This window comes from Barbatula barbatula (genome assembly GCF_947034865.1).
Source record: "Barbatula barbatula genome assembly, chromosome: 22".
Classification (NCBI taxonomy): domain Eukaryota; kingdom Metazoa; phylum Chordata; class Actinopteri; order Cypriniformes; family Nemacheilidae; genus Barbatula; species Barbatula barbatula.
In genome coordinates, this window is record NC_136785.1 from 1,586,551 (window position 1) to 1,609,050 (window position 22,500).

The window sequence follows — 22,500 nt, forward strand, 5'->3', positions numbered from 1 at the left end:
TTCTTTTATGCCTGCAATAATTGGCTGAGCAGAGAAGAGGGGGATGGACTTACCGTTCGATATCTGCTGGGCAGCCTTAACCCCATGGACATTCCCAAACGTACGTTATTGTTTGCATGGATCCATTGTTTGTTGAACTTGTTTGTCTGGTCTTGGGTTGGTCAAATGAATCTTTACAACCGCCGCATTATATACCGATTCAGTTATCAACTTATTCGTCTTTTTATTAAAAATATCTTTCAGCTTTTTGAATCACACCACTGACAATAAAGAGAATATGCATTTGTACCGTACACAAACCTCATACATAACTTTATTTATGATGAAATTGAAAGGCACACTCATTGGCACCTAGACGCTGGTATAATCTTATATCACCACAGATAACATCATACGGTTTACGCTTTCATGATGCACACAAACGCCAGGAACATCGAACCAGACTCAGGTTGCATATAAGAGATTAGGAGACGTGTAGTAGTGGAGTAGATTTTCAGACAGGGATAACAATATCCCCGGCTCGACATTCCTGAACGCTACTGACAATATATTACATCTGACAGAGAGAGAGAACAATAATGTTTGTGTTATATCTTTGTCGTCTTCATCAGGTTTTGGTCTTCTACTGTAAAACTCTATTCTTGCTAAAAGTTGGTGCTCAAGTTGAAGCACAAGTTTAGTTTTTGATCTGCTGGCTTACACTCTCAACCCGAATTAGTTGACTTTACTAGAAATTTGCGAGGAAAACCTGTTGCCTTAACCCATTTTAGTTATTACACCGGTTAAAACTGAACAGCTGAAGTTGTATTAACAATTTGCGTTCGTAGTCTTTACTGAAAATAATTTTAATAATAATAATCACAGAGAGTTTGATGTGTCTTAATGCTTTTAGCCGATTTTTGTTGTGAAATATTTCTGTGATGTCAGATGTGACTACAAGTGTGTTTGTTGCGCATTGCAGAGAACAAATACATCGCCAGCGTCTTCACTATGGATGCTAAAGGCAGTGGAACGGACGCTGATGTCTATTTAACAATTTTTGGAGAATTTGGTGACACAGGTCAGAGAACCACTGAATACTTCTCTGTGTGCTTTTATGATGTAACACAAGTATTTCCTGTAGCTCAACAACGCCAAGGTCATGGGTACGATCCCAGGGATTTCACATACTTAGAAACAAATGTGTAGTGCAATGTAAGTCGCTTTGGATAAAAGTGTCTGCCAAATGCGTAAATGTAAGTATTGATGTTTTCTGCGTCTCGATGCGTGTGTGTGATTTTTAGGAGAACGTAAGCTGGTCAGCGAGGGGAAGGACAATTTTGAGCGCGGCAATGAGGATAAATTCACCATAGAGGCCCCGAATCTTGGCAGACTCCGAAAAATCACTATCGGACACAACAACAAGGGGTCTTCTGCCGGATGGGCCTGTGACAAAGTACTCACACACACACGTCAATTAACTTGTATGTATAGTCAGAGTAAAATTTCATTTATTAAAGACACAAAATAAATTCATAAGTTAAGCATAATGAAAAAACATATGGATTGCTATCTTATCAATTGTTTAAAAGATTATGGTAGTTATCAAAGTTTGATGAAACAATGTTACAATTTCACAAATGAATATTAACAGATGATAAATCTTTTCCACGATTTGTTACATTTTGTTTGATATAGTAAGATGATGTGTATGTGCTGATGTGTGTTTGTATCAGGTTGTGATTGATGACATGGGGAATAAAGAAGTGTACGAGTTTCCTGTCGATGCCTGGTTTGATATCTCAGAGGGGGATGGAAAAATACAGAGAGACGTGCTTGTCGGAGCCACACAACCCATGGGTGAGAGTCTTTGTCATTGTGTATGTTGTAGCGTTGCGCACCAGAGCGATACGCTAGCGACTGCAAGATCATAGGTTCGATTCCCATCGTGTACTTAAACGAATACCTTCACTTTGAAGAAGTGCAAATGTTTCATTCGCAGTGATATTAAAATCATTTCTGTGTGTGTGTAGCGATTGTGTATAACGTGCAGGTGATGACGGGTGATATCCGTGGAGCAGGTACCAACTCAAAGATTCATCTGGTGATGCACGGCCACAAGGGTATTAAGAACAGCGGTAAGATATTCCTGGAGGGCGGCACGTTCGAGCGCGCTCAGATCGACATCTTTAACGTGGAGCTCCTGGAAATGCTCAGCCCGCTCAGCAGAGTCACCATCGGGCACGACAACGCCGGGATTAGCTGCGGCTGGTACTGTGAAAAGGTGCCGTGGCTTTTAAAGCTCTCATCATTTATTCATCGATACAACGTGCTGTTCTTACGGCCTTCTCTGTTTTTGTCGCCCAGGTGACGGTGTACTGCCCGTTCACAGGTCTCGAGCAGGTGTTTCCCTGCGGCAGGTGGCTGGATGAAGACGAGGGAGATGGACTGGTGGAGCGAGAGCTTTATGAGATGGTCTCGCTGAGGCAGAAAAAACTGAAAAGTGAGCCTTTTCTGTTGTTTTATTAACAACCGAAAGTAAGGTTGCTCGTTCAGAGATGAGGAGTTCTCTAAAGTGTTTTCAGGCTTAGATGTTTCTCCTAAAACTGAAGAAGTAAAAAGAGAAACAATTGCTTAAATCTATGACAGAAACGTTTGGCAGACTCTTTTTCTCAGGAAAAATATCTTAGATGCAGAAGAGACTAAAGCGAAGATTTCCGGAACTATCACATATAAAATAATTTCTACCTGAATATTCAAGTTTCACGCTTTAATTCTGTTTGCATGTGTGTGTGTGAATGCATTTCCCAGAATTCCCCTGGTCTCTGTGGATCTGGACGTCTGAGATCAAAGGTGCGGGCACAGATGCGCAGGTGTTCCTGCAGGTCTACGGAGAAAAGGGCAAGAGCGATGAGATGAAACTCGAGAGCAAATCGGACAGTTTTGAACAGGGACAGTGTGACAAGTTCATTGTACGTCTTTGTGTCTGCACACGGTTTGCCAAAAAAGTATTTGGAGACTTAAACCACACCTAAAAAATGTATGAAGGTCATTCACATCAAACCAGGGGATATCTGCAGGTAGATAAAGATACTAAATATACTAGACTAGATCTAAACTAGCCGTCCTAGCCAAGTAACCACAGGTTCGGTTCATCACATTAACTATGAACATGTTCCATGAACAGTTTAAAACCAGGCAGTGTCAGAATACGTTTTGTTGTTATTTTGAACAGCATTGTTTCACATGATTTTTTAACACAACATTTATCTGCATTGAAACCTGAGTTATCGTTTTATTTATTTTTATTAGTATTTTAAATTAGCTTAAATATTTACATTTTTAGTTTTTTTGTGTAATATTTGTTTCTTTTTTATGTTGCTATTTTTGTTTCGCTTTGTTTATTAATGCCTTTAACTTATTTCAGTTTATTTCTGATGCAACAAATGAATTATTTCGTTTATTTCAAGTTTCCCAATAATATTTAGGACAATATTTCATTTTAACTAAAATAACTTTGGTGTCTAAATAACTTTTGGGATCACTGCATTAAAAAAATAGTTTCATTACAGTTTATTCTTGTTTAGAATCTCCTCTGTTTGTTGTAGATCGAGATGCCTGATATTGGGAAGATTCGCAAGCTGAGAATCTGGCACGAGAAGAGGCATCCGTTCTCCGGCTGGCATCTTGGCAGGGTAAGAGCCTCCACCACAGTCTAGTGCACGATTACACACAGGCTGTTTGTCTGTTTCACACTGTATGCGATTTCACACAATGTACACAAGAATAGTGTATTCTTAACTGTTTGAGTTGGTACCTGCCAATCGCTCTGACGTTGTGTGGTTAGGTGACAATGATGAAGACCTTCTCGAGAGAAAAATACTCATTTATGTGTAACCGTTGGCTGGACATCAATGAAGATGATAATGAGATCATCAGAGAATTACCGGCTACTGGAGCTCTTGTGCAAGAACCTTTACCACGTGAGAGAACCACAGAACACAAAAGTTCACAAAAACTTGTGTCCTTCAAAACCTGCACGTCACTCTTTCATCTGTGGAACACAGAAGAAGATATTTTGAGAAATGTCTCAGTTCTTTTGTGTCCATGAAGTCACTGAGGTCCAGTGTTGTTTGGTTACCCACATTCTTCTGTAAATATCTTCTTTTGTGTTCTGCAGAAGGAAGAAAGTCATACAGGTACCCCATATTATCCTGGAGCTTTAAGAAACGCAGTTAACAACAACGTGTTGAGAATATTTCTACATTGTACATTTGTTTCAAATATTTTCAGTTATGAAGTATCGTGTGACCATTTGCACGGGGAACATCAGTGGCAGTGGCACGGATGCCAGTGTTTATTTGAACATCATCGGTGATTTGGGGGATACAGGAGAACGTCTGATGTTCATGAGTAAAAACAACGTCAACAAGTTTGAGAAGGGAAATGTAAGTAATGACATTGGGCATCCTGGAGGGAGCTAACAGGACAACATCAATTACATATATTTATATAAGCATACATTTAGACATTTACATTTAGTCATTTAGCAGATGCTTGTATCCAAAGCGACTTACAAAGAGTTCATGGAGCAATAAGAGATAAGTCATAAATTAGCAATAGGTGCTAATACAAAGTTACGAGTTTCAACAAAAGCTAGCATATCACATTTATTGCTAAATCAAGATTGAATATTGAATTCTGTAAAACAAATCTATGTGAACACAGTGATTTTAAACAGTGCTTTGTTACTTTGCATTTCAAAGCAATTCATTTAAGTAGTATGGTACTGTAGTACAATGTATAATGTTCGCCTCTTTTGTATTTTTTCTCAGGCTGATGAGTTCATCGTAGAGGCGGTTTCACTAGGCCAGATCAGGAGGGTTCGGATTGGCCACGACGGCCGTGGCGGAGGCTGCGGTTGGTTCCTGGATAAGTTGATGATCAGAGAGGAGGGACAACCCGAGAACGCATCCATCGAATTTCCATGTTACAGGCGAGATGATGGAACATACGAACAAACATACGCACAATGATTTCTGCAAAATTGCAGTGTGTGCATATGCGTGTGTCTGTAAGCTGGAGAACATGTGAGAGTGGTGTTTAACTCAATTATGTAGTTGGGAAACTAGAATCTGGTTACTAATGGACACTAAAGAGTACAGAGGAAACCTAACCTACACCACAGAGAGAGCTCAGTTACACATGCACACTAAATGAGTGTACTTTATAGCAGTGGTTCCCAAACTTTTCAGATCAAGTACCACCTTTAATAAAATGAGTTGTTCCATGTACCACCCCGTCATAGAAAATCATTTGAATAACAACTCAAATCAATAGTTGAGCTGTGAATCTTGTCCTCCAAATCTAATGTATTATTAATAATACAAACAGTTTTTTATATACCAGCTGTTTTCAAACTAAAGAAGATGTTTTCCATGTTTTTCAAGTTAGTCAGCAGTAAAAGACACTTTTCTATAATTATGGGCGATTTATTAAGTTTATGGGGAGTTACATTATAGGACTACAGACCTCTATGAAAGATAAACAACGTGGAAATAATATTTAACACTACGTACTACGGTGCACGGTGGGGTTTTAATCCAACTCTAGCTGAAAATGCTCTTTTTCTATCACATTACAGATCATAAATTTGTTTTGTTTTAAGACTTAAAGTTCGATTTTATTCATAAAGTTTAGGTTTAGGCAAGGTTAGGGGTGTAGGGCTTTACTATCTCTCTAAGTTGCCATCATTTCGATAACTTTTATAAATATAATGATTTACACTCTGTTATTATAACATAATGTTTAATGCACAACGATACCGAGGTGCAAATAGTAACGTTATCTGCCACTATTCCAAAATGAGATAACTCCGTTATTTTATTGTGCATTTCCATTAATATCAATCAAACTCAATAAAAACATGTTAACATAATAAAAAAATATTTTTGATTGCCAAACTCTTCATGTAAAGTGTCAATGGCATCTAAATACTATTTCTAATTAATCCAAAGACAATACAGCTAATTTCAGTCAGTGTTAAAAGCATTGCTGTGGGCTATGTGTAAATGAAAATGTTTTATCAAAAACTAAACTATTCACTTATATCCATTGAAAACATGAACTTTTTTGTTTTAATAACGTTACTGTTACAATGAAAACAACAAGTGTCTTGTCCTAAATGGCACAAAAACGGATTTCAGACTTTTTTATGAGCATTAATATCCTCATGCAGGACTTCAGCGCAACCCGAAAAGCCACTTTCAGAGTTTTGCATCTTAATGTAAGATGGCGAACGTTATTTCTTTATTTGATTTTGAGATTGACAAATAAAAGTGTATATATATTTACTATACTTTTACAGTGTTTTTACAAATTTGGACGGCCAGATTTGGGTAGAGATTTATCAAAAATGTTAGCAACACAGACATAAACCTGTTAAACCTTACAGTCTTCTTCAAGTCACTATAAAATACAATAAAAGTATATATTTTGAATGAAACACTGCAGTGTTTATTATAAATGATTCAGAAGTTAGTTTTTTTCATTCTTGTTTGCTTCATTTACACACAACAGTACATAATGAACACATTTTATAACACACAGTCTTCTTCCACGATATGTTTTTCAGATGGTTGGATCGTAATGAGGACGACGGGCAGATCGTGAGAGAGTTAGTTCCCACCGACGACGGTCAGCGTTTGTTCAGTGAGTCAACGGTCACAAACAGCCACACACAGACATGTGCAAAAAGTAAACAAAATGCATATTATATGCAAATATTTGTGTGTTCCAGCTGTTAGTTATCACATTGCTATAAAGACGGGCTGTATAAGCGGCGCCAGCTCGGATTCAAAGGTGTTTGTGAAGCTGTATGGAGAGAAAGGGGACACCAACAAGATGCTTTTGGTCGTCTCCGATAACGACCTGGGAAACTATTTCGAGACCGGACAGACAGACGTCTTCACCATAGAAACATTTGACATCGGCAAGGTATGTCACCTGAGTTAGTGTCATTTATCATTCATAAGAATTATTTGTGTATTTATTGTGATTCCCTTCTGCTCTGTGGGAGTGGCCTGTAGATAAACAGGCTGCTGATTGGTCACACTAACGAAGGCCTGCGAGCCGGTTGGTTCCTGGACAGCGTTCAAATCTGGATCCCGGTGCACAGGGTTCAATACATGTTCCCCAGTCATCGCTGGCTCTGTAAGGACGAGGCTGACGGGAAGGTGGAGGTGGAAATCTATCCCAGTGAGACACTAGAGATTGAGAAATGTGCGTATTTTAATTTTCAAAAGCTACAATAAGGAAGAATTTTGTTATGAAATATCCAAAAATCACTTGCACAGTGTGATATATTTCATTGAGTTGTGCATTCGCATTATCCCAAATGTTCCCAAGAATGTGCAAATCTAGAGAAAGTCCTTTTAAAAATAATGGCCGGTCCCTTGTCTGCCTTGTAATTGTCGCATATCAGTGATTTAATATCCGCTGCTTCCACTACGGCACCTCGCACATGCGGAAGTGATTATACAGCATCTGGGACACAGCATCTGTTGTTCTGTTATTATGATCACGATTTCTCTTTGGCCAGTACAGGAAACCCAAAAAGGCGTAAATGTTTACTTTTTAAACGACGACGCGGTTTTAAACACGTAAAACTGTGTAGCATCACGCTACCAACTCAATTGACAAAGTCCAATTTCATTCACTGGCTAACGTAGCATTACATTTCACGTTTCTTGCAATCTCATTCATTACGATGACAACATTTTGTATTTATTCATTACGTCGTCCGTGAACATGATGGGCGATCTCCATACGCCATACTCCATTGCGTCCCATAATTCCACTCTCCTACATAACGTCATTTAGCTTCTGCCTTTTGTTGTTGTTTTGAAAGTGCACCATCTAGCGCTCCAAATGTACATATTTTGACTTTGACCTAAAGATCATAGAAAACGTTTTGGATTTTTAGATTTAAAAAAATATTGTTTTGTACGATGTATATGCTTTTTTTCCCATGGGGACCTCAATTTTGGTCCACAACAAGGTCAAACACAAACACACACACAGGAGAGATACTTGGTTGATAATCATTCTGAATGAAAGTGTTTCATCTGATTCAGTGATCAATTACGAGGTTACCGTGGTGACGGGGGACGTCTGGGCCGCGGGGACAAACGCCAATGTCTTCCTGCAGATATACGGTGAAGAGGGTAAAACCGAATTAATTCAGCTCAAAAGCCGATCCAACAACTTCGAAAGAGGAACCACTGAGATCTTCAAGGTAGGAGATTGAACAAAATTAACTTTTCGACTGAGATTTTGTTCTTCTTAAAGTTGTCAGAGTACGCAAAAATGTAGTTTTGTTGTGTCTCAAAGGCTGCTCTTCTATTGGCTATTTCAGATCGAGGGTCTAGATGTGGGACGGGTCTATAAGATCCGGATCGGTCACGACGGATCTGGAGTCGGACCAGGATGGTTCCTGGAGAAAGTGGATGTGAAGCGGTTGGTCATGGCAATGGTGAAACCGGAGAAAAAGGAGGACGACAAGAAAGACAAGAAGAAGAAAAAGAAGAAAAAGGTGAAACGAGACGCTTTTATAAAACACAAATTCCGTGTGAATGAGACCCATCTACATTGTCTGTCCGCCTGTCTCTCACTCACAGGAGGAGGAGGAGTCTCCGGGTGAACTGCGGGAGGTCGTTCAATCTTACAGCTTCATGTGTGCTCGATGGCTTGCTCGTGGTGAGGAGGATGGAGAGATACTCGTAGAGCTGCGTGCCGAGGACTACGAAGATTTGGAAGGTAAAGTCAATGTTTCACTAACAGAAAAGTACCATAGGATTGCTGTTTATAGTGTTTCAAGCATTTGATCAAAAGGTTTTTATAATCATGATCAACGTTCAGTCTGTTGGGTCCAAACAATTGAAACAGGACTTTTAAGTGAATGACAAACAGTGTGAGAATGTGTGTGTTTTAGAGAACACGTATGAGGTCCATGTGTTCACCGGCACTATGCTCGGGGCCGGAACAGATGCGGGGGTCTACATGAACATATATGGAGAAATGGGCGACACGGGTGAAAGAAAACTACGCAAGTCAAACCACCTGAACAAGTTCGAGCGCGGAAAGGTGAGTGCAAAACACACACGCGCGAAGGGTCTGTTTCATGACATACAAAATATATTATTTAGAGTAAAACACACACCCTCATATAGAGAATCTATTGATTATTCTCAGGAGGACGTGTTCACAATCACTGGGATGGATCTTGGACTGTTTAAGAAACTGAGGATTCGTCATGACAACAAGGGGGCAAACGCTGCCTGGTACCTGGACCGCGTCGAGATCTTTGATACCAAAGAGGAAACCATGTGAGTTTCCTGCATAAACACACACAACTTCACGTCTGTTGAACCTCACAGAAACACTGGCTGCACTGCAAAAAATATCTGTCTTTTTTTCCCCAGTACAAATGTCGAAGTTCTTAAATCGATTTACATTTAGGTCAGAAACCAGTGCATTACAATTCAAATCAATTAAGGTGTGTGGTTTTTCGGATGATCTATTGACAGAAATCCAAAAAATATTTGCATAACTATGTTTTCAGAGGTGTATAAAGACGTTTCTATTACGTTAGAATGAGCTATTTCTATCTACAAACACAGCGGGTCCCCTTACATGGAATCACCATGTTCTCTCTACACTAGCACTAAACGGACGAATTGTGTCGTTTCGTAAATACATTGTCTCCTTCGGCAAAGAAGCGAAAGCATCTTAGTTCTGCGTCAGCCACCATAGTGCCTCGAATGGGAGGGGTGGAGTGAGCCTTTGATTGCAATTTGCAACCTCACCACTAGATGCCGCCTAACTTCACACACTGGACCTTTAATAAAGAGGTTACACTTCATTTCAAAATTTGCATTTGTTTCTTACTACTTTGGCAGATATTTTGGGGGTATTGATAAACAAGAGAAAAATGTATTTGTATAGCTCATGAAAAAGTCTCTGTTGCGTATCAGTTTTGTCTGTTCTAGAATCGTAGGACACTCTGTAAAAGTTTAGAGCTATATACAAATAATGCTACCATAACCCTATAGTCTTGAAGAATGAAAAAAAGAATATCCTGAATCGTTGCATGTCTCATTTTGCTCTCCCTATAGTCTTATAGACACATTAAAGATATTAAGTTCGCCTTGTTTGTGTGCCGTCTGTGTTTCAGGTATTTTTTCCCCTGTCAGCGCTGGCTGGCTGTGGATGAAGATGACGGACAGCTGGGCCGTGAGTTAGTGCCTGTAGACGAGGCCTTCATGAAGAGAGATGAAGACGATGAAGATGAGTCGTCGCCCGCTCAGCTCGGACTTGAGCAAAAAGGTTTTCAAACATTAAACACGTGTTCTGCTTTACCCTTCGAATGTTTAGCCCCTCCCCTTCCGCTGCTTACAGGCAAATGCATCCAACACTTCCGGCTTCCAGAACTTTATAGTGCACTACATCTCTTCACATTCTTCAGTGTGAACTGTGTGTGTTTGTGTTTGTGTGTGTGTGCGTAGCCATGTCGACCACGTTTACACTGAGAGTGAAAACAGGAGAGAAGCAGTACGCTGGAACGGATGCGAATGTTTTCGCTGTTTTTTACGGGACCAAAGATGATACAGGTAACCATGGAAACAAGTAGCTCAGCTTTAAGGTAATATATTCAGCCCATAAGCTACGGAAAGTCTGTGTCATTATTTCAGGCATCATCAATCTAAAGGCGTCAAAGAACAGCAAGAATAAATTTGAGGTGGGAGTGATCGATGAGTTCACAATAGAGGCTGTGGACATCGGCAAACTCAAGAGAATCCGGATTGGACACGACAATTCAGGTACAAACACACACATTATCATCAACAGTCACATATTTCTTGTTTGCTATGTACTTCAACATGTTTTACATTCATTTTAATGGCTGTCTGTGTATGAACCACAGTGTCTATGATGGTGTGTGTGTGTGTGCGTGTGTGTTTACACTGTAACGAATCGCTGTTCTTTTTACAGCAAAAAACAAACGTAATTTTCAGTAATTCCTAATTCATAGTATAATTAAAACTGTCATGTATATTTAGTTATTATTTATGTCGTTTATTTATACAACATTTGTAGAAAATATAAATATGAAACCAATCAGTTACTAAGATATTCAGGTTTCTGTATGGACTGCTCTTTAGGGTGAAGGTGGTTATCATATATATATATATATATATATATATCTCATCTATGTTTATTTCTGCATCTGTCAGTGTTTGTTGTGTGTGATATATTCAGCTCTTGGCCTTGATCATGTGTCGGATAGTTTTCTGCATCTCCAGTGCAGGCAGTATTGGTGTAAATCTTACAGACAATTACTTACAGTGTACATGTGTGTATGTGAATGTGTATCTGTGGACATGTGTGTGTGCATGTTGTGTGTTTTGCGATGATGTCTCAGGTGGTTCTCCAGGTTGGTTTCTGGACTGGGTGGAGATTGAAGCTCCATCTCTCGGGCAGCTCTTGCGCTTTCCCTGCGGCCGTTGGTTGGATAAAGGAGAGGATGATGGTGCCATTGTCAGAGACCTGTCCCCTAATGAACTACAGACCCAACTATACACACCCTGTATGACACACAGACACACACACACACACAAATAAAGACATGCAATGGGCCCTATTTTAACGAAGCGCACGGCGCAGGTGCACTCAGGGCGTGTCCGAATCCCCTTTTTCCTAGTTTAATGAAGGGAAAATCTAATTGATTCTCTTAATGAGTAATGGGTGAGTAAATGAACCAAAATGCATTTGCTATTTAAACAACGCAGCGCAGGACGGGACTGCGTCGGGCTGAAACTAGCAAAAACACTTGCTCTTGCTCGGCGCATTGCGCCGGGTGTACGATAGGGCCACAAACATTTGACAATAGATGACAATAACACTTTCTGAGGAGAAATAACTGATACCGTATTCAGAAAGAAAAAAGTTTCCATTTGCACTCCGTTCATTCTTATTGATACCCAGGAGAAATAACCATGATCTCATCTATCTTTTCTTTTCTTATAGAAACACATGAGCAGTCAGATATATAAATAAGAAAACTCTAAATAAAAACTTTATTTTAGGTCTCTGTGAACCATCTTTCCTGAAAAGGACTTGTTTTTAGATTTTACTAGCTTCTAGCTTCATTAATCTTTTGTCTCCAGAAGTATAACTAGGTCGGAATCAAACACAACCTCAGATTAAAGGCCATTGCACATAGAGTCCTAACTTTCCGCACGTTAAAAAATAAATATGACCTCACGTTGTGTCAATCACATTTACATTTATACAAAATATTGGACTGGGTTCGATTTTCCGAAATGCTGCAAGCATTTTGAGAGTCGTTTTGACAATTCAGAGACGAGTGCCAAATTCAAAACAAGCATACGTACATTTCGGATTGTATGTGCATAACCTTTACACATACATACTAACCTAAATCCACTGTTTAACCAACAAAACAATATGTTCAGGCTATGTAGACACAATTATGTTCAGAATTTGTCACAACGCAATCATATGTAATACATCTGTGTTACAGTTGTTCCCTATGAGATCAAATTCTTCACCAGCGATATATTTGCCGCCGGGACAGACGCAGACGTCTTCATCGTCCTGTACGGTCAGAACGGCGTGTGTACATCTCAGAAGTCTCTCTGTGTCACTAAGAGAGAGAGGAGAATGTACTTTGAGCGAGGGGCTGAGGACATGTTCATTGTAGAGGTGAATGTGAAGACAGCCTTAACATGTAGATCAATACAGAAGTGTGTGTACTGGATGAACTTCCCAGTTGAATAATTATTCAACGTATCTGCAGTTGGAGGATATTGGTGATATCGTTGAGAAAATCCGTATCGGTCATGATAACCGTGGAGTGAATCCCGGATGGCATTTGGACCGGGTGGAAATTCGCAGGCTGCTCCGGAAAGGAAAGGTGCCAAATTATTTTTCTCAAAGTACTTTGTGAAATTAAAATGATAATTTATTCATGTAATATTGCAGTTTTTATTGTAAATTGTCGATCAATGTGGATCATTCTCTTTTTTTAAATTGTGTGATCTCATAATCTTCAGTTAAAATCTGAAAATGCACTTCAGCCCTTAAGTGACGTATCCATCTTAAATGACGTATGTTTGACGGCTTAGGCGGAGCATCCGTTAACTCCTCCCCTTCAAGTGTCAGTCTGCTGCCAGTTGCATTTCAAAATGCAACGTTCTGCTGTTTTTATAATTCCAATCAAATCGCAGAGAAAGACGAAAGCCACTCACACTATTTTTCTCTTTCAAAACAAAATTTTCTCGAAAATGCATTGTAATAATTATTGCGATTTCTGGTTCACGGGGACTTTAAACAAAGTAGCCAGGGCGTTAGCATTAGCCGTAATGCTATTTTGGGTAAAGGTTGCAGCCATCTAGTGGCTTGTTTAAAGTCTCCGTGTAAAACAATTAAAATGATCGTATTTAATTTCATGCCTACTTTAAAGGGACCCAAAAGTACCCAGTTCACCCAAAAATTTGATTTCTCTCACCGGTTACTCATCCTCATGTCATTTAGATTTAGTAATTTAGCAGACGCTTTCATCCAAAGCAACTTATAAAGAGTTCAGGGTGCAATAAGCGATATGTCATACAAAACCTGTACACGGCTCATTCTTCTGTGCAACACAAAGAAGATATTTTGAGAAATGTCTCAGTCGTTTCGCGTCCATACAATGGAAGTCAATGGGTTACCAGCGTTGATCAAAATATGTTCTTTTGTGAAGTTTTTACATTAGCAATATGACCTCTAGCACACTAACTTGCTTCTTTCTCAGTGTTATGTATCATGTTCTGTGTAAGTGGACTGTGATATGGACCGGACACAATGTTCCGGTCTGACTGAGGACCTCCTTTTTCACTCCTCTGTTCTTCACCCATTTCATTGACCTACATCTGCTGTGTGTGTGTGTGTGTGCATCATTAGTGCAAGTGACTAATCTTCTCTGACCTGTACTTCACTCCAGTGCTATCTGTACCTGTACGGTAGACTGAAACACAGCAGTGAAACCTGACATCAGCACAACACACATCACCAACATACTGTCCTTCAGCGTTACACTAATAGAAGCTGATAGGAGTGGCGTGACTGTACTATATGATTTACGTTATTCAGATACCATGGTTTGGGTTTTTACCCAGAAAAGAAATATTGTACCGTGGTACTTTTCCTGATTCCTGATAATATTAACTAATGGACGTTTCGGCGCCAACAACATGAGCAACCGTTATGTGGCCCAAACTTAACTTCCGGTAGACGTTCACAAAGAATCAATAACCGTTGAGTAGTTTTAATTTAATGCAATTCATGTAGAATAAAATATCTATATAAATGAATACTAATATAAATTAAGTATAAGATAAATGGTTATATTTTGTTATTACCAACCGATGATTTCCCAGATGTCATCAGCGTCAGAACTTAATAAATGAAGATGTTAAAACAGCCATCTAGATGATGATTGAAATTCCAAGCTACTGTTATAGGAATCAACAATACTCTGTCACCTGTAGCAGTGACGGTGAAGTGCCATTCACACACGTGTGATAAACTAGCCGGTTCCTCTCCTTTGTGTTTACTTACGTGATGAAATGACGCAGGTCCTCCCGCCAAAACATTTTCCTGCATTTGCACAAATTATAAATCATTATTATATGCCTGCCTTTGTGAATCAGGGTAAGATAAGACGATCGTTTTAAACACTGATCTGTATTTATGTATATATGTATTTACTCAATAATTGATTTGCGATCATTTTTATCCCCAAAGTTATCGTGAATTGCCGCTTTAACAGATTTTCCTTTTTAACTTTATAATAATATTTTAAGTCTTCTAAATGCCCACATTAATAACACCCTCTTAACAAATGTATGAAGTGTTTTTCGGCTAACCAGACTATCAGCACTAAAGGGACAGTTCTCCCAGAAATAGAAATTCTGTCTTCAATTACTCGCCCTCTAGTGGTTTCAAATCTGTATTCATTTATTTGCTCTGATGAACACAGAGAAAGATATTTCGAAGAATGCGGGTAACCAAACAGTTTTGGCCACCATTGACTACCATAGTAGAAAAAATGACAACGGTAGTCAAAAGTGGCAAAAGTTTTGGATCTATGTTCTATTTTAACACTAATACAAACGGAGCCAAAAAACACAGACATAATGATGTTTTAAACATCTGTGCATTTTGCAGACGCTTTTTTATCCAAAGTGACTTACATTGCATTGTGCTATACATTTGTTTCTGACTATAAATGCAATAACCGCATATAATCATTTATATATTCAATGATAATTCTCCTGGGAAACATCAGGTGTGCTTACACATTTAAGAATGAAAAGCCTTTATTATTGCGTTTTGAAGATTTTCAATTCGGTGTGAACTGTTCACTGATAAGAGCAAAGACGTGTGTGTGTGTGTTCAGGGTTCTGAGACGGTGATTTTCCCTTGTGAGGGCTGGCTGGCACAGTCGGAGGAGGACGGTGAGACGATTCGAGAGCTGGTGCCTTCTGACATCATCGTCGAGAAACTATCACGAGACGGAACGCTGAAAGTCATCGAAACAGAGGTGGACGATGCACTGGAGAGTAAGTGTGTCTGCATGTGTGTATGGGTTTGGTTACGTTTGCTAAATGATCAAAGTTTAAATGTCTTGCGTGTTTTGTGTTGCAGTTCACACGTATACAGTGTCAGTAACCACAGGGGACGTGTGTGGAGCGGGAACTGATGCCAATGTTTTCATCACCCTGTATGGAGACATGGGCGACACCGGAGAACGCAAACTCAGCAAATCAGAGAACAGCAACAAGTTTGAGAGAGGATCGGTGAGACACAAACACCTCAACATCAGCACTTGCATCCATCGTTGTGACAACTTCGTCGGAAGCCATCTGATGGAACCATCCATACCTTTTTTACAGTTAATTTTGATCCTCATTTCTGATTGGTCAGGTGGACACGTTCACTCTGGAGGCTGTGGATCTGGGCCAGGTGTTCAAGATCCGTATTCGTCATGACAACAGCATGCTCAGTGCTGATTGGTACCTGGAGCAGGTGGAAGTGTTGGATCAGGACACAGAGGAGGTGTTTCTGTTCTTGTGTGAGCGATGGCTCTCTCGCAAGCGTGAGGACAGACGGATAGACAGGGTCTTCTACGTTAAGGTCTGCGTGCATGCGTGCGCTCGTGCATGCATGCGTTAACAAGCTGTGTATCGTACTAGGGTGACAATGTACAGTATTTAAAGTGTGTTTATGCGTGTGTGTAGGATTTCGAGGACGAGCGAGAAACTGCTTTCTGTCCCATTAAAAACGTGACGAATCTGGACAGCAACATGAACAAGAAACAACATTCAGAGGAGGATGAAGAGGAGGAGCAGTCATGTATGTACAACCAAACACAGAAATGAATCATAACAGATCTCAAGAAAGTCTCCAGAGGTATAAGAGAGAAACCTCTGGGTGATGCAGTTTTCTATTAAGGGGAAGTCCTAAGGAGGCTTTTGTTTAATAATTACAAAATAAATTTTTGTTTAATTGTTTGTAGATATAATATTAGCACACAGCAACAAACGTAATTCAATATTAGCACAATGTTATTGTTTTTAAGGACAAATGTCTAAACATTCTTAAGTCAAGATAGAAGCTTTTTTTTGGAAAAATGTATTAAGTTTATGCTTGAGGTTGTGCTTAACATCTGCCAATGAGGTAAGAAAAATACACCTTATTTAAAGGGAAAACAACATTACACTAATTGTTACGCGGATATTTTATTTTATTTTTAAGCATAATCTCGCTTTTGTGTTGATTTTAAGATGTCATATTTTAGATCATTTTGCTTCTCGAGTAAATATGTCTTGATTTAAGAATGTTTAAATCTTTCCATCAAAAAAGCACAACAAAAAATATATTTAATTTCATGTTATAATAAATTTGCATGCACACTTTCGTCACCTTATTTTGATGTGCAAATCTGTTACTTAAAGTCATGATTCACACTTTCACACATTCATTTATTTTGATTTTATTTGAAATATCCACTAGAAGGACAGAAAGACAGACACTTTGACTATAGGCCTTCTTCAGTGCATTGTGTGGATTATGTAAAACAACAAATGACAAAAGAATTATAATAATTTGGTCCACTTGTTCAACAAAATGTTCCCTAGTGAACACCTTAGCAACCACCCAGAAGACAATAGATTCACCTTGAATTCAATATGAGAGGGATTCTCATGTGCAAGTGTGTGTGTGTAGTGATTCCGTACCACTTCACGGTTACAACGGGTGTGGAACGGGACGCCGGGACCTCCAGCCGTGTGTATGTTATCATCATCGGGAAGAAAAACAGGAGGACGGAACGCCTCTGGCTCGACTTTAATGGGAAGAGCGGCTTCCAGCCCGGATCTTTGGATTACTTCACCTGTTATGGAGATGATGTTGGAGAGATCAAGAAAGTGCAAGTGAGGGAATACACACGCACATACACTTCGCTTTGGACAAATTGCGTCTAAATGTTATGGTGGGTGTTGTGTTGTAGCTGGGTCATGACGGAGCGACTCCAGAGAGCTGCTGGCTGGTGGACGAACTGTCTGTGGAGGTCCCGACTAAAGCCATGCGCTTTGTGTTCCGCTGTAAGTGCTGGCTGGCCAAAGACAGAGGAGACGGACTCACCGCACGCATGCTGAACGTGCAGGATGCAGAAATGGTTAACATCTCACACAAGGTGTGCACGCGTGTCTCTTGCATGATCAAACCAGAAATGACTCATGGGGATTTTAAGGGTGTAAATGAGAGATCTCTTGTGCGTCTTCTAGGTCATCTATGTCGCGACTGTCCTCACAGGAGACGTCCTGCATGCTGGTACAGACACACAGATTTACGTCACTGTGTTTGGAATCTACGGCACATCGGAGGAGATTCTGCTGCCAAAATTAGAGGACAGGTACTTGAAGAATAAATAGACAACATGTAATGATTTTACACTATTATTTTCTCACCCGTTCTTCTTCTGTGTAAAGGTTTGAGCGAGGGCAGAGAGACACTTTTAATCTGGAAATCGAGGACATCGCTCCTCTGAGGAAAATGAGAGTGCGTATAGACGGTTCTGGAAGCCGACCGGACTGGTTTTTGGATAAGGTGAGAGATACAAAATCATTAAACGTTCACAGACTTTTGGGTGCTGTGTTAATGTATCTATGAATTTATGTGTACAGATTGAACTTCATAACCTGCAGACGGATGAGGTGGCGTTGTTTGTTTACGAGGAATGGCTGTCTCACTCGTACGGGCCCAAGCGAACGCTCATATGTGAGATGCCGGCCATTATAAATGATGAAGAAATGGTAGAGCTCACCATCTACACTGTGTCTGTGAAGACCAGCGATGCCACCGGTAGACAACTCTCGACAACTCTACCAACATGCATTGGTTAAATTGGTTTTGTGGTGCAGAACAGAAGGATTGAGTTTATGCTCACAGAAAGGACTTAATACAGTATATGAATGGCTGTTTTTTAGGGGCGGGAACTGATGCTAATATGTGGATGATTATTTTCGGTGAAAACGGCGACACCGGAACGCTCGCTCTGAAAGAAAGCAACAACACAAACAAGTTTGAGCGCAAACAGACTGACACTTTCCGCTTTCCTGATATCCTGAGCTTGGGCGAGCTCTCGAAAGTACGCGTTTGGCACGACAACTCAGGTGAGCCAATCCGAGCAGTTTTTACAACATACAATGACCACATGGTCTTTCATTGAATTTATAAAAGTTCATCTCAACCATATGAGATGAATCACAACATAACAATTCATTTAAATCAAATGCAAAAGATGATAAAGTGATATAGTAATATATTGTGTTGTCAGGCCCGGCTCCTGGTTGGCATCTGGAGTATGTGGAAGTGCACGATGACATCTTGGGAAAGAAGTTTCGTTTCCAGTGTGACCGCTGGCTTGCCAAGAATGAGGATGATGGACAAATAATGAGAGAGCTGGCATGTGCCAACAATGATGCGGTGGATTTCGATGAAAAAACAAGTGAGACGCACACACTTTCAAACAGGTTTTCCTCAAAAATAAGACGGGTTTTTTTGCACAAAGGAAAAAGTTCTTTTCAACAACGATGAATGGCTTCGGTTTCTTTTATGTCAACAAATTTCTCATCTCAAATTAGATCATTCTTTTGCTCAATATATACTTTTGGTATTTCGTTGGGATTGAAATTCAAGACGTCCCACTCGACCAATCTATCAAATAATGTATTATATGAATGTGTGTTCTTCTGTCTCGCACAGAATATGAGATTCTGGTAACCACAGCGGATACAGATGACGCAGAAACCAAAGAGAACGCCTGGATCGTTCTGGAAGGGAAAAAAGGACGTTCAAAAGAGTTTGTTTTGGAGAATGTGACCAAGAAGAAACGTTTTTTGCGGTGAGTCTTCCTCTGGTGATTTGTCCGTCACTTTGTATGAAAGCTTATTTTCTGTGTTCGACGTGTTTACAGCGGCTCAACAGACCGATATGAGTTCTCCTCTAAGGAGCTGGGTGACATCGCCAGTATTTGTCTGGGACACATCCCTAAAGATGGGAAGAAGGTCAAAGCGGAGGCCTTCTGGACTGTGGACGAAGTCATGGTCATAGAAAAGGAGCTGGGCAACAAGTCAGTTAGTCAACAAAATCTTTGAAGAACGTTTTGCTTGAGTTGCCATCTGAAGAACGTTCCGCAAATGTTGTTCATTTTGTCTTTCTTGTTTAGGTATATCTTTCAATGTAACGCCGCCATTCCTCTTTCCTCCAAACGAGACGAGTTCCAGACCTTCGAGTGCACCAAATTCATCGAGAGTTTTACCAGCAAGGCCCAGAGCCTCGTGCCCGTGAAATACGAGATCATCGTCATCACGGGTGATGAGAAAGGTGCGGGCACCGATGCCAACGTCTTCGTCACCATCTTCGGCTCCAACGGCGATTCTGGTCGGAGGCAGCTCTGCCAGAAGTTCCGCAACCTGTTTGAGCGCAGGAAGACCAACCGGTTTATTCTGGAACTGCTGGACATGGGCGATCTGCTCCGAGTGCGCGTGGAGCACGATAACTCCGGCCTCAGCCCCGGCTGGCTCCTGAGCAGGATTGAGATCACAAACACGGCCAACGGAGTGACGACCGTCTTCTTGTGCGGGAAATGGCTGGACAAGAAAAAGTCAGATGGGAGAATAAAGCGTGTCATCTATCCAAAGTATTGATGTTGAATCAGACTATCGATTCATGTTGCGATCAGTATTAGGAGAGAATATCTAACACGCAACATGCTTCATATATGCTTTGGATGCTAAAATACTGCAGAAACAACCAAAGATGATGCGTTCAACTTTCTCAACATTGGTCGTACCATAGATGTCCAATTTGACTACTCAAGCATGTTTCTAAATTCCATTTGGTGCCACGAGCTAATTTACAAGTTAACCCTGACTTGCGCAGTCCATTCCTTTCTAAAAGTCATGAATCACGTTTCTCAAATGTTGAAGAATTGTTTTAAATGATCCCACTTTAACATGAACCTTGGGCGTTTAGGGTTAATCACAGCATTCAGTCAGAAGAACTTTTAAATGTATTTATGTCAAAGCTTCTGAGCTCTCAGGGTGTCACCACAGACGTGCCTCAAAGTGTTTGAATGGTTTTATAAATGCGTGAATGTTTGTTGTTTGTTAATGTGATTAATTTTTACACTATTGTAACCTCTGTGAGGCTGAAATCTCACACACATTCAGGTGGGAACTGCGTGTGTGCTGCAATGTTTGTCAAGTAAAACTCAGAACTGAATCCACGTCTACAGTTCTGATCTTTTGAAGTTTTGTCTTTAAATGTCAGACGCATGAGAAGTGATGTCACAAACAAACAAACAAACATTTCAGTCGATTTTCTAAACATTGTAATCAGCTTGATGTGTGAAAGTCTAAAAATAACTTTCTGAAGATTCTGTCATCATTTATTCAGCCATATGTGGTTCATAATCAGACTCTTTTTTTCTGTGAAACACAAAAGAAGATGAAAATGGAAGTCGAGGGTGTTTAATGTATTGCTTGGATAACAACAGACATTTAACGCAAAAAAACACGCACAATATCCTTATTTATTTATTAATGGCACCACAAGATAGAAACAAAACCAAATTCAACTTAGTTTATATAGTGAAAGTACAAATGAAGAGTACGGATGAACAGTCGTGAGTGGGTGTGTGTGTATAATTGCTGTAAACTCCTATTATTCCAGAAGGAGCAATCTAAAGAGCATTTGGTCACATTTGATCTGCACTGAAGACAGACATTAGAAAAACTGGAGGTATCGAAAAAAACATTGTGATAGAAAGTGTGCGACTCAGTCTGCTCCATCTGTGCTGACAGTAGACACGGCGTGGACGTAATATGGCCCTTCTTTCAGATAGATCCTCAGCTTTAAGTAATTCTGTGACCCGAAGATCTCCTGAGTGCTCGAGGAGCTCAAGATCGACGTCACCAGTGCGAATTTACTATCTTTGGCTTCTTTTCCCTTTCCCACAGAGCGATCCATCACCCACTCCACGAATCCCGGCGTGTCCATCATGAGCCGCTGTCCCCACGGCTGGCATCCAATGGCCTGACACAAAACACAACAGTTCATGAATATATTAAAATCTCAAAAAGCGATAAAAGACTTTATCAGCCCTTACTGTACTATAAACACACTACAATCTTCAAACTCGACTTGAAATGCAAATCAAAATGAATGATGAAATAGCCTCGGGTTCACACACGCATCACAATACTATATTGTTACATGCGTGTACTGGAAAGTGTCTGGATGTTTATTGCACTTACAGTAAAGATCTGTAGGGCTCTGCAGTGGAGCTCAGGGAACGGCTGTGTGCTTACGTTCCGTATCATCGCCATCGGCTGAGGGCTCAGACTTTTAAACCAAGACTCCGTCAACAGCAGAAGATCATCCGTTTGCTGTTCCACCTGCAGAAATCCACAGCAAAACCATTAATAAAATTTGAGAAACAAGTTCCACTGGTAAAGAAGAAGAATGGACACACACACACTTACAGGTAACGTGAGCAGGTGGGCAAGAGCATCCAGACATCTCACTCGGAGCTCAGTGGATTCATCGCTGGTGATTTTACTGATTCTCTTTAACACAGAAATAAATTTCTCACCTGCAATTTTAGATCAAGAAAATAATTTAATTCAATACACCCATGAGAACCCAATCAAAATATCACTTAAAGTTAATGTTTCACCAATGTACATCTTCTGGAAGATTGCAATATATAATGATCTTTGTGTTTTATGATCGTACACATTCTTCTTTTATCTATTTCTATATTATTGGGAAGATGGTTTATTGTCTATTTATTTCACAATTTGTTTTCTTTACAGCTGCATTGAAACA

At 40.0% G+C, this 22,500-nt stretch overlaps 2 protein-coding genes across 2 annotated transcripts in view; one reads left to right on the forward strand and one right to left on the reverse strand.

Moving 5' to 3' along the window:
- Positions 1-20,315, forward strand: part of loxhd1a (lipoxygenase homology PLAT domains 1a) — a gene marked incomplete at both ends in the record, with an annotated part of 25,526 nt that extends 5,211 nt beyond the window's left edge. The window contains 39 exons of the mRNA XM_079487015.1: positions 1-100; positions 962-1,060; positions 1,284-1,435; positions 1,716-1,839; positions 2,013-2,263; positions 2,347-2,482; positions 2,791-2,951; positions 3,588-3,674; positions 3,827-3,962; positions 4,273-4,427; positions 4,815-4,975; positions 6,614-6,690; positions 6,779-6,975; positions 7,068-7,260; positions 8,115-8,275; positions 8,396-8,572; positions 8,658-8,796; positions 8,972-9,123; positions 9,232-9,365; positions 10,214-10,365; positions 10,545-10,649; positions 10,731-10,859; positions 11,462-11,626; positions 12,584-12,765; positions 12,860-12,976; positions 15,503-15,665; positions 15,751-15,902; positions 16,030-16,239; positions 16,344-16,458; positions 17,332-17,537; positions 17,615-17,800; positions 17,892-18,019; positions 18,096-18,213; positions 18,291-18,468; positions 18,594-18,779; positions 18,944-19,114; positions 19,372-19,510; positions 19,583-19,738; positions 19,835-20,315. The exon at positions 1-100 is cut by the window's left edge and continues 85 nt beyond it. Coding sequence (XP_079343141.1) covers positions 1-100; positions 962-1,060; positions 1,284-1,435; positions 1,716-1,839; positions 2,013-2,263; positions 2,347-2,482; positions 2,791-2,951; positions 3,588-3,674; positions 3,827-3,962; positions 4,273-4,427; positions 4,815-4,975; positions 6,614-6,690; positions 6,779-6,975; positions 7,068-7,260; positions 8,115-8,275; positions 8,396-8,572; positions 8,658-8,796; positions 8,972-9,123; positions 9,232-9,365; positions 10,214-10,365; positions 10,545-10,649; positions 10,731-10,859; positions 11,462-11,626; positions 12,584-12,765; positions 12,860-12,976; positions 15,503-15,665; positions 15,751-15,902; positions 16,030-16,239; positions 16,344-16,458; positions 17,332-17,537; positions 17,615-17,800; positions 17,892-18,019; positions 18,096-18,213; positions 18,291-18,468; positions 18,594-18,779; positions 18,944-19,114; positions 19,372-19,510; positions 19,583-19,738; positions 19,835-20,315 — 6,231 coding nt within the window. The remainder of the gene's footprint in view (positions 101-961; positions 1,061-1,283; positions 1,436-1,715; positions 1,840-2,012; positions 2,264-2,346; positions 2,483-2,790; positions 2,952-3,587; positions 3,675-3,826; positions 3,963-4,272; positions 4,428-4,814; positions 4,976-6,613; positions 6,691-6,778; positions 6,976-7,067; positions 7,261-8,114; positions 8,276-8,395; positions 8,573-8,657; positions 8,797-8,971; positions 9,124-9,231; positions 9,366-10,213; positions 10,366-10,544; positions 10,650-10,730; positions 10,860-11,461; positions 11,627-12,583; positions 12,766-12,859; positions 12,977-15,502; positions 15,666-15,750; positions 15,903-16,029; positions 16,240-16,343; positions 16,459-17,331; positions 17,538-17,614; positions 17,801-17,891; positions 18,020-18,095; positions 18,214-18,290; positions 18,469-18,593; positions 18,780-18,943; positions 19,115-19,371; positions 19,511-19,582; positions 19,739-19,834) is intronic.
- Positions 20,316-20,876: 561 nt separating this feature from the next.
- The window catches only part of psmd5 (proteasome 26S subunit, non-ATPase 5), a 5,153-nt gene continuing 3,529 nt past the window's right edge, over positions 20,877-22,500 (reverse strand). Inside the window, exons 8-10 of the mRNA XM_079487254.1 lie at positions 22,155-22,264; positions 21,927-22,067; positions 20,877-21,705 (exon numbers count right to left, since the gene is read on the reverse strand). Of these exons, the coding sequence (XP_079343380.1) occupies positions 21,448-21,705; positions 21,927-22,067; positions 22,155-22,264 (509 nt within the window). The 3' untranslated portion in view covers positions 20,877-21,447. The remainder of the gene's footprint in view (positions 21,706-21,926; positions 22,068-22,154; positions 22,265-22,500) is intronic.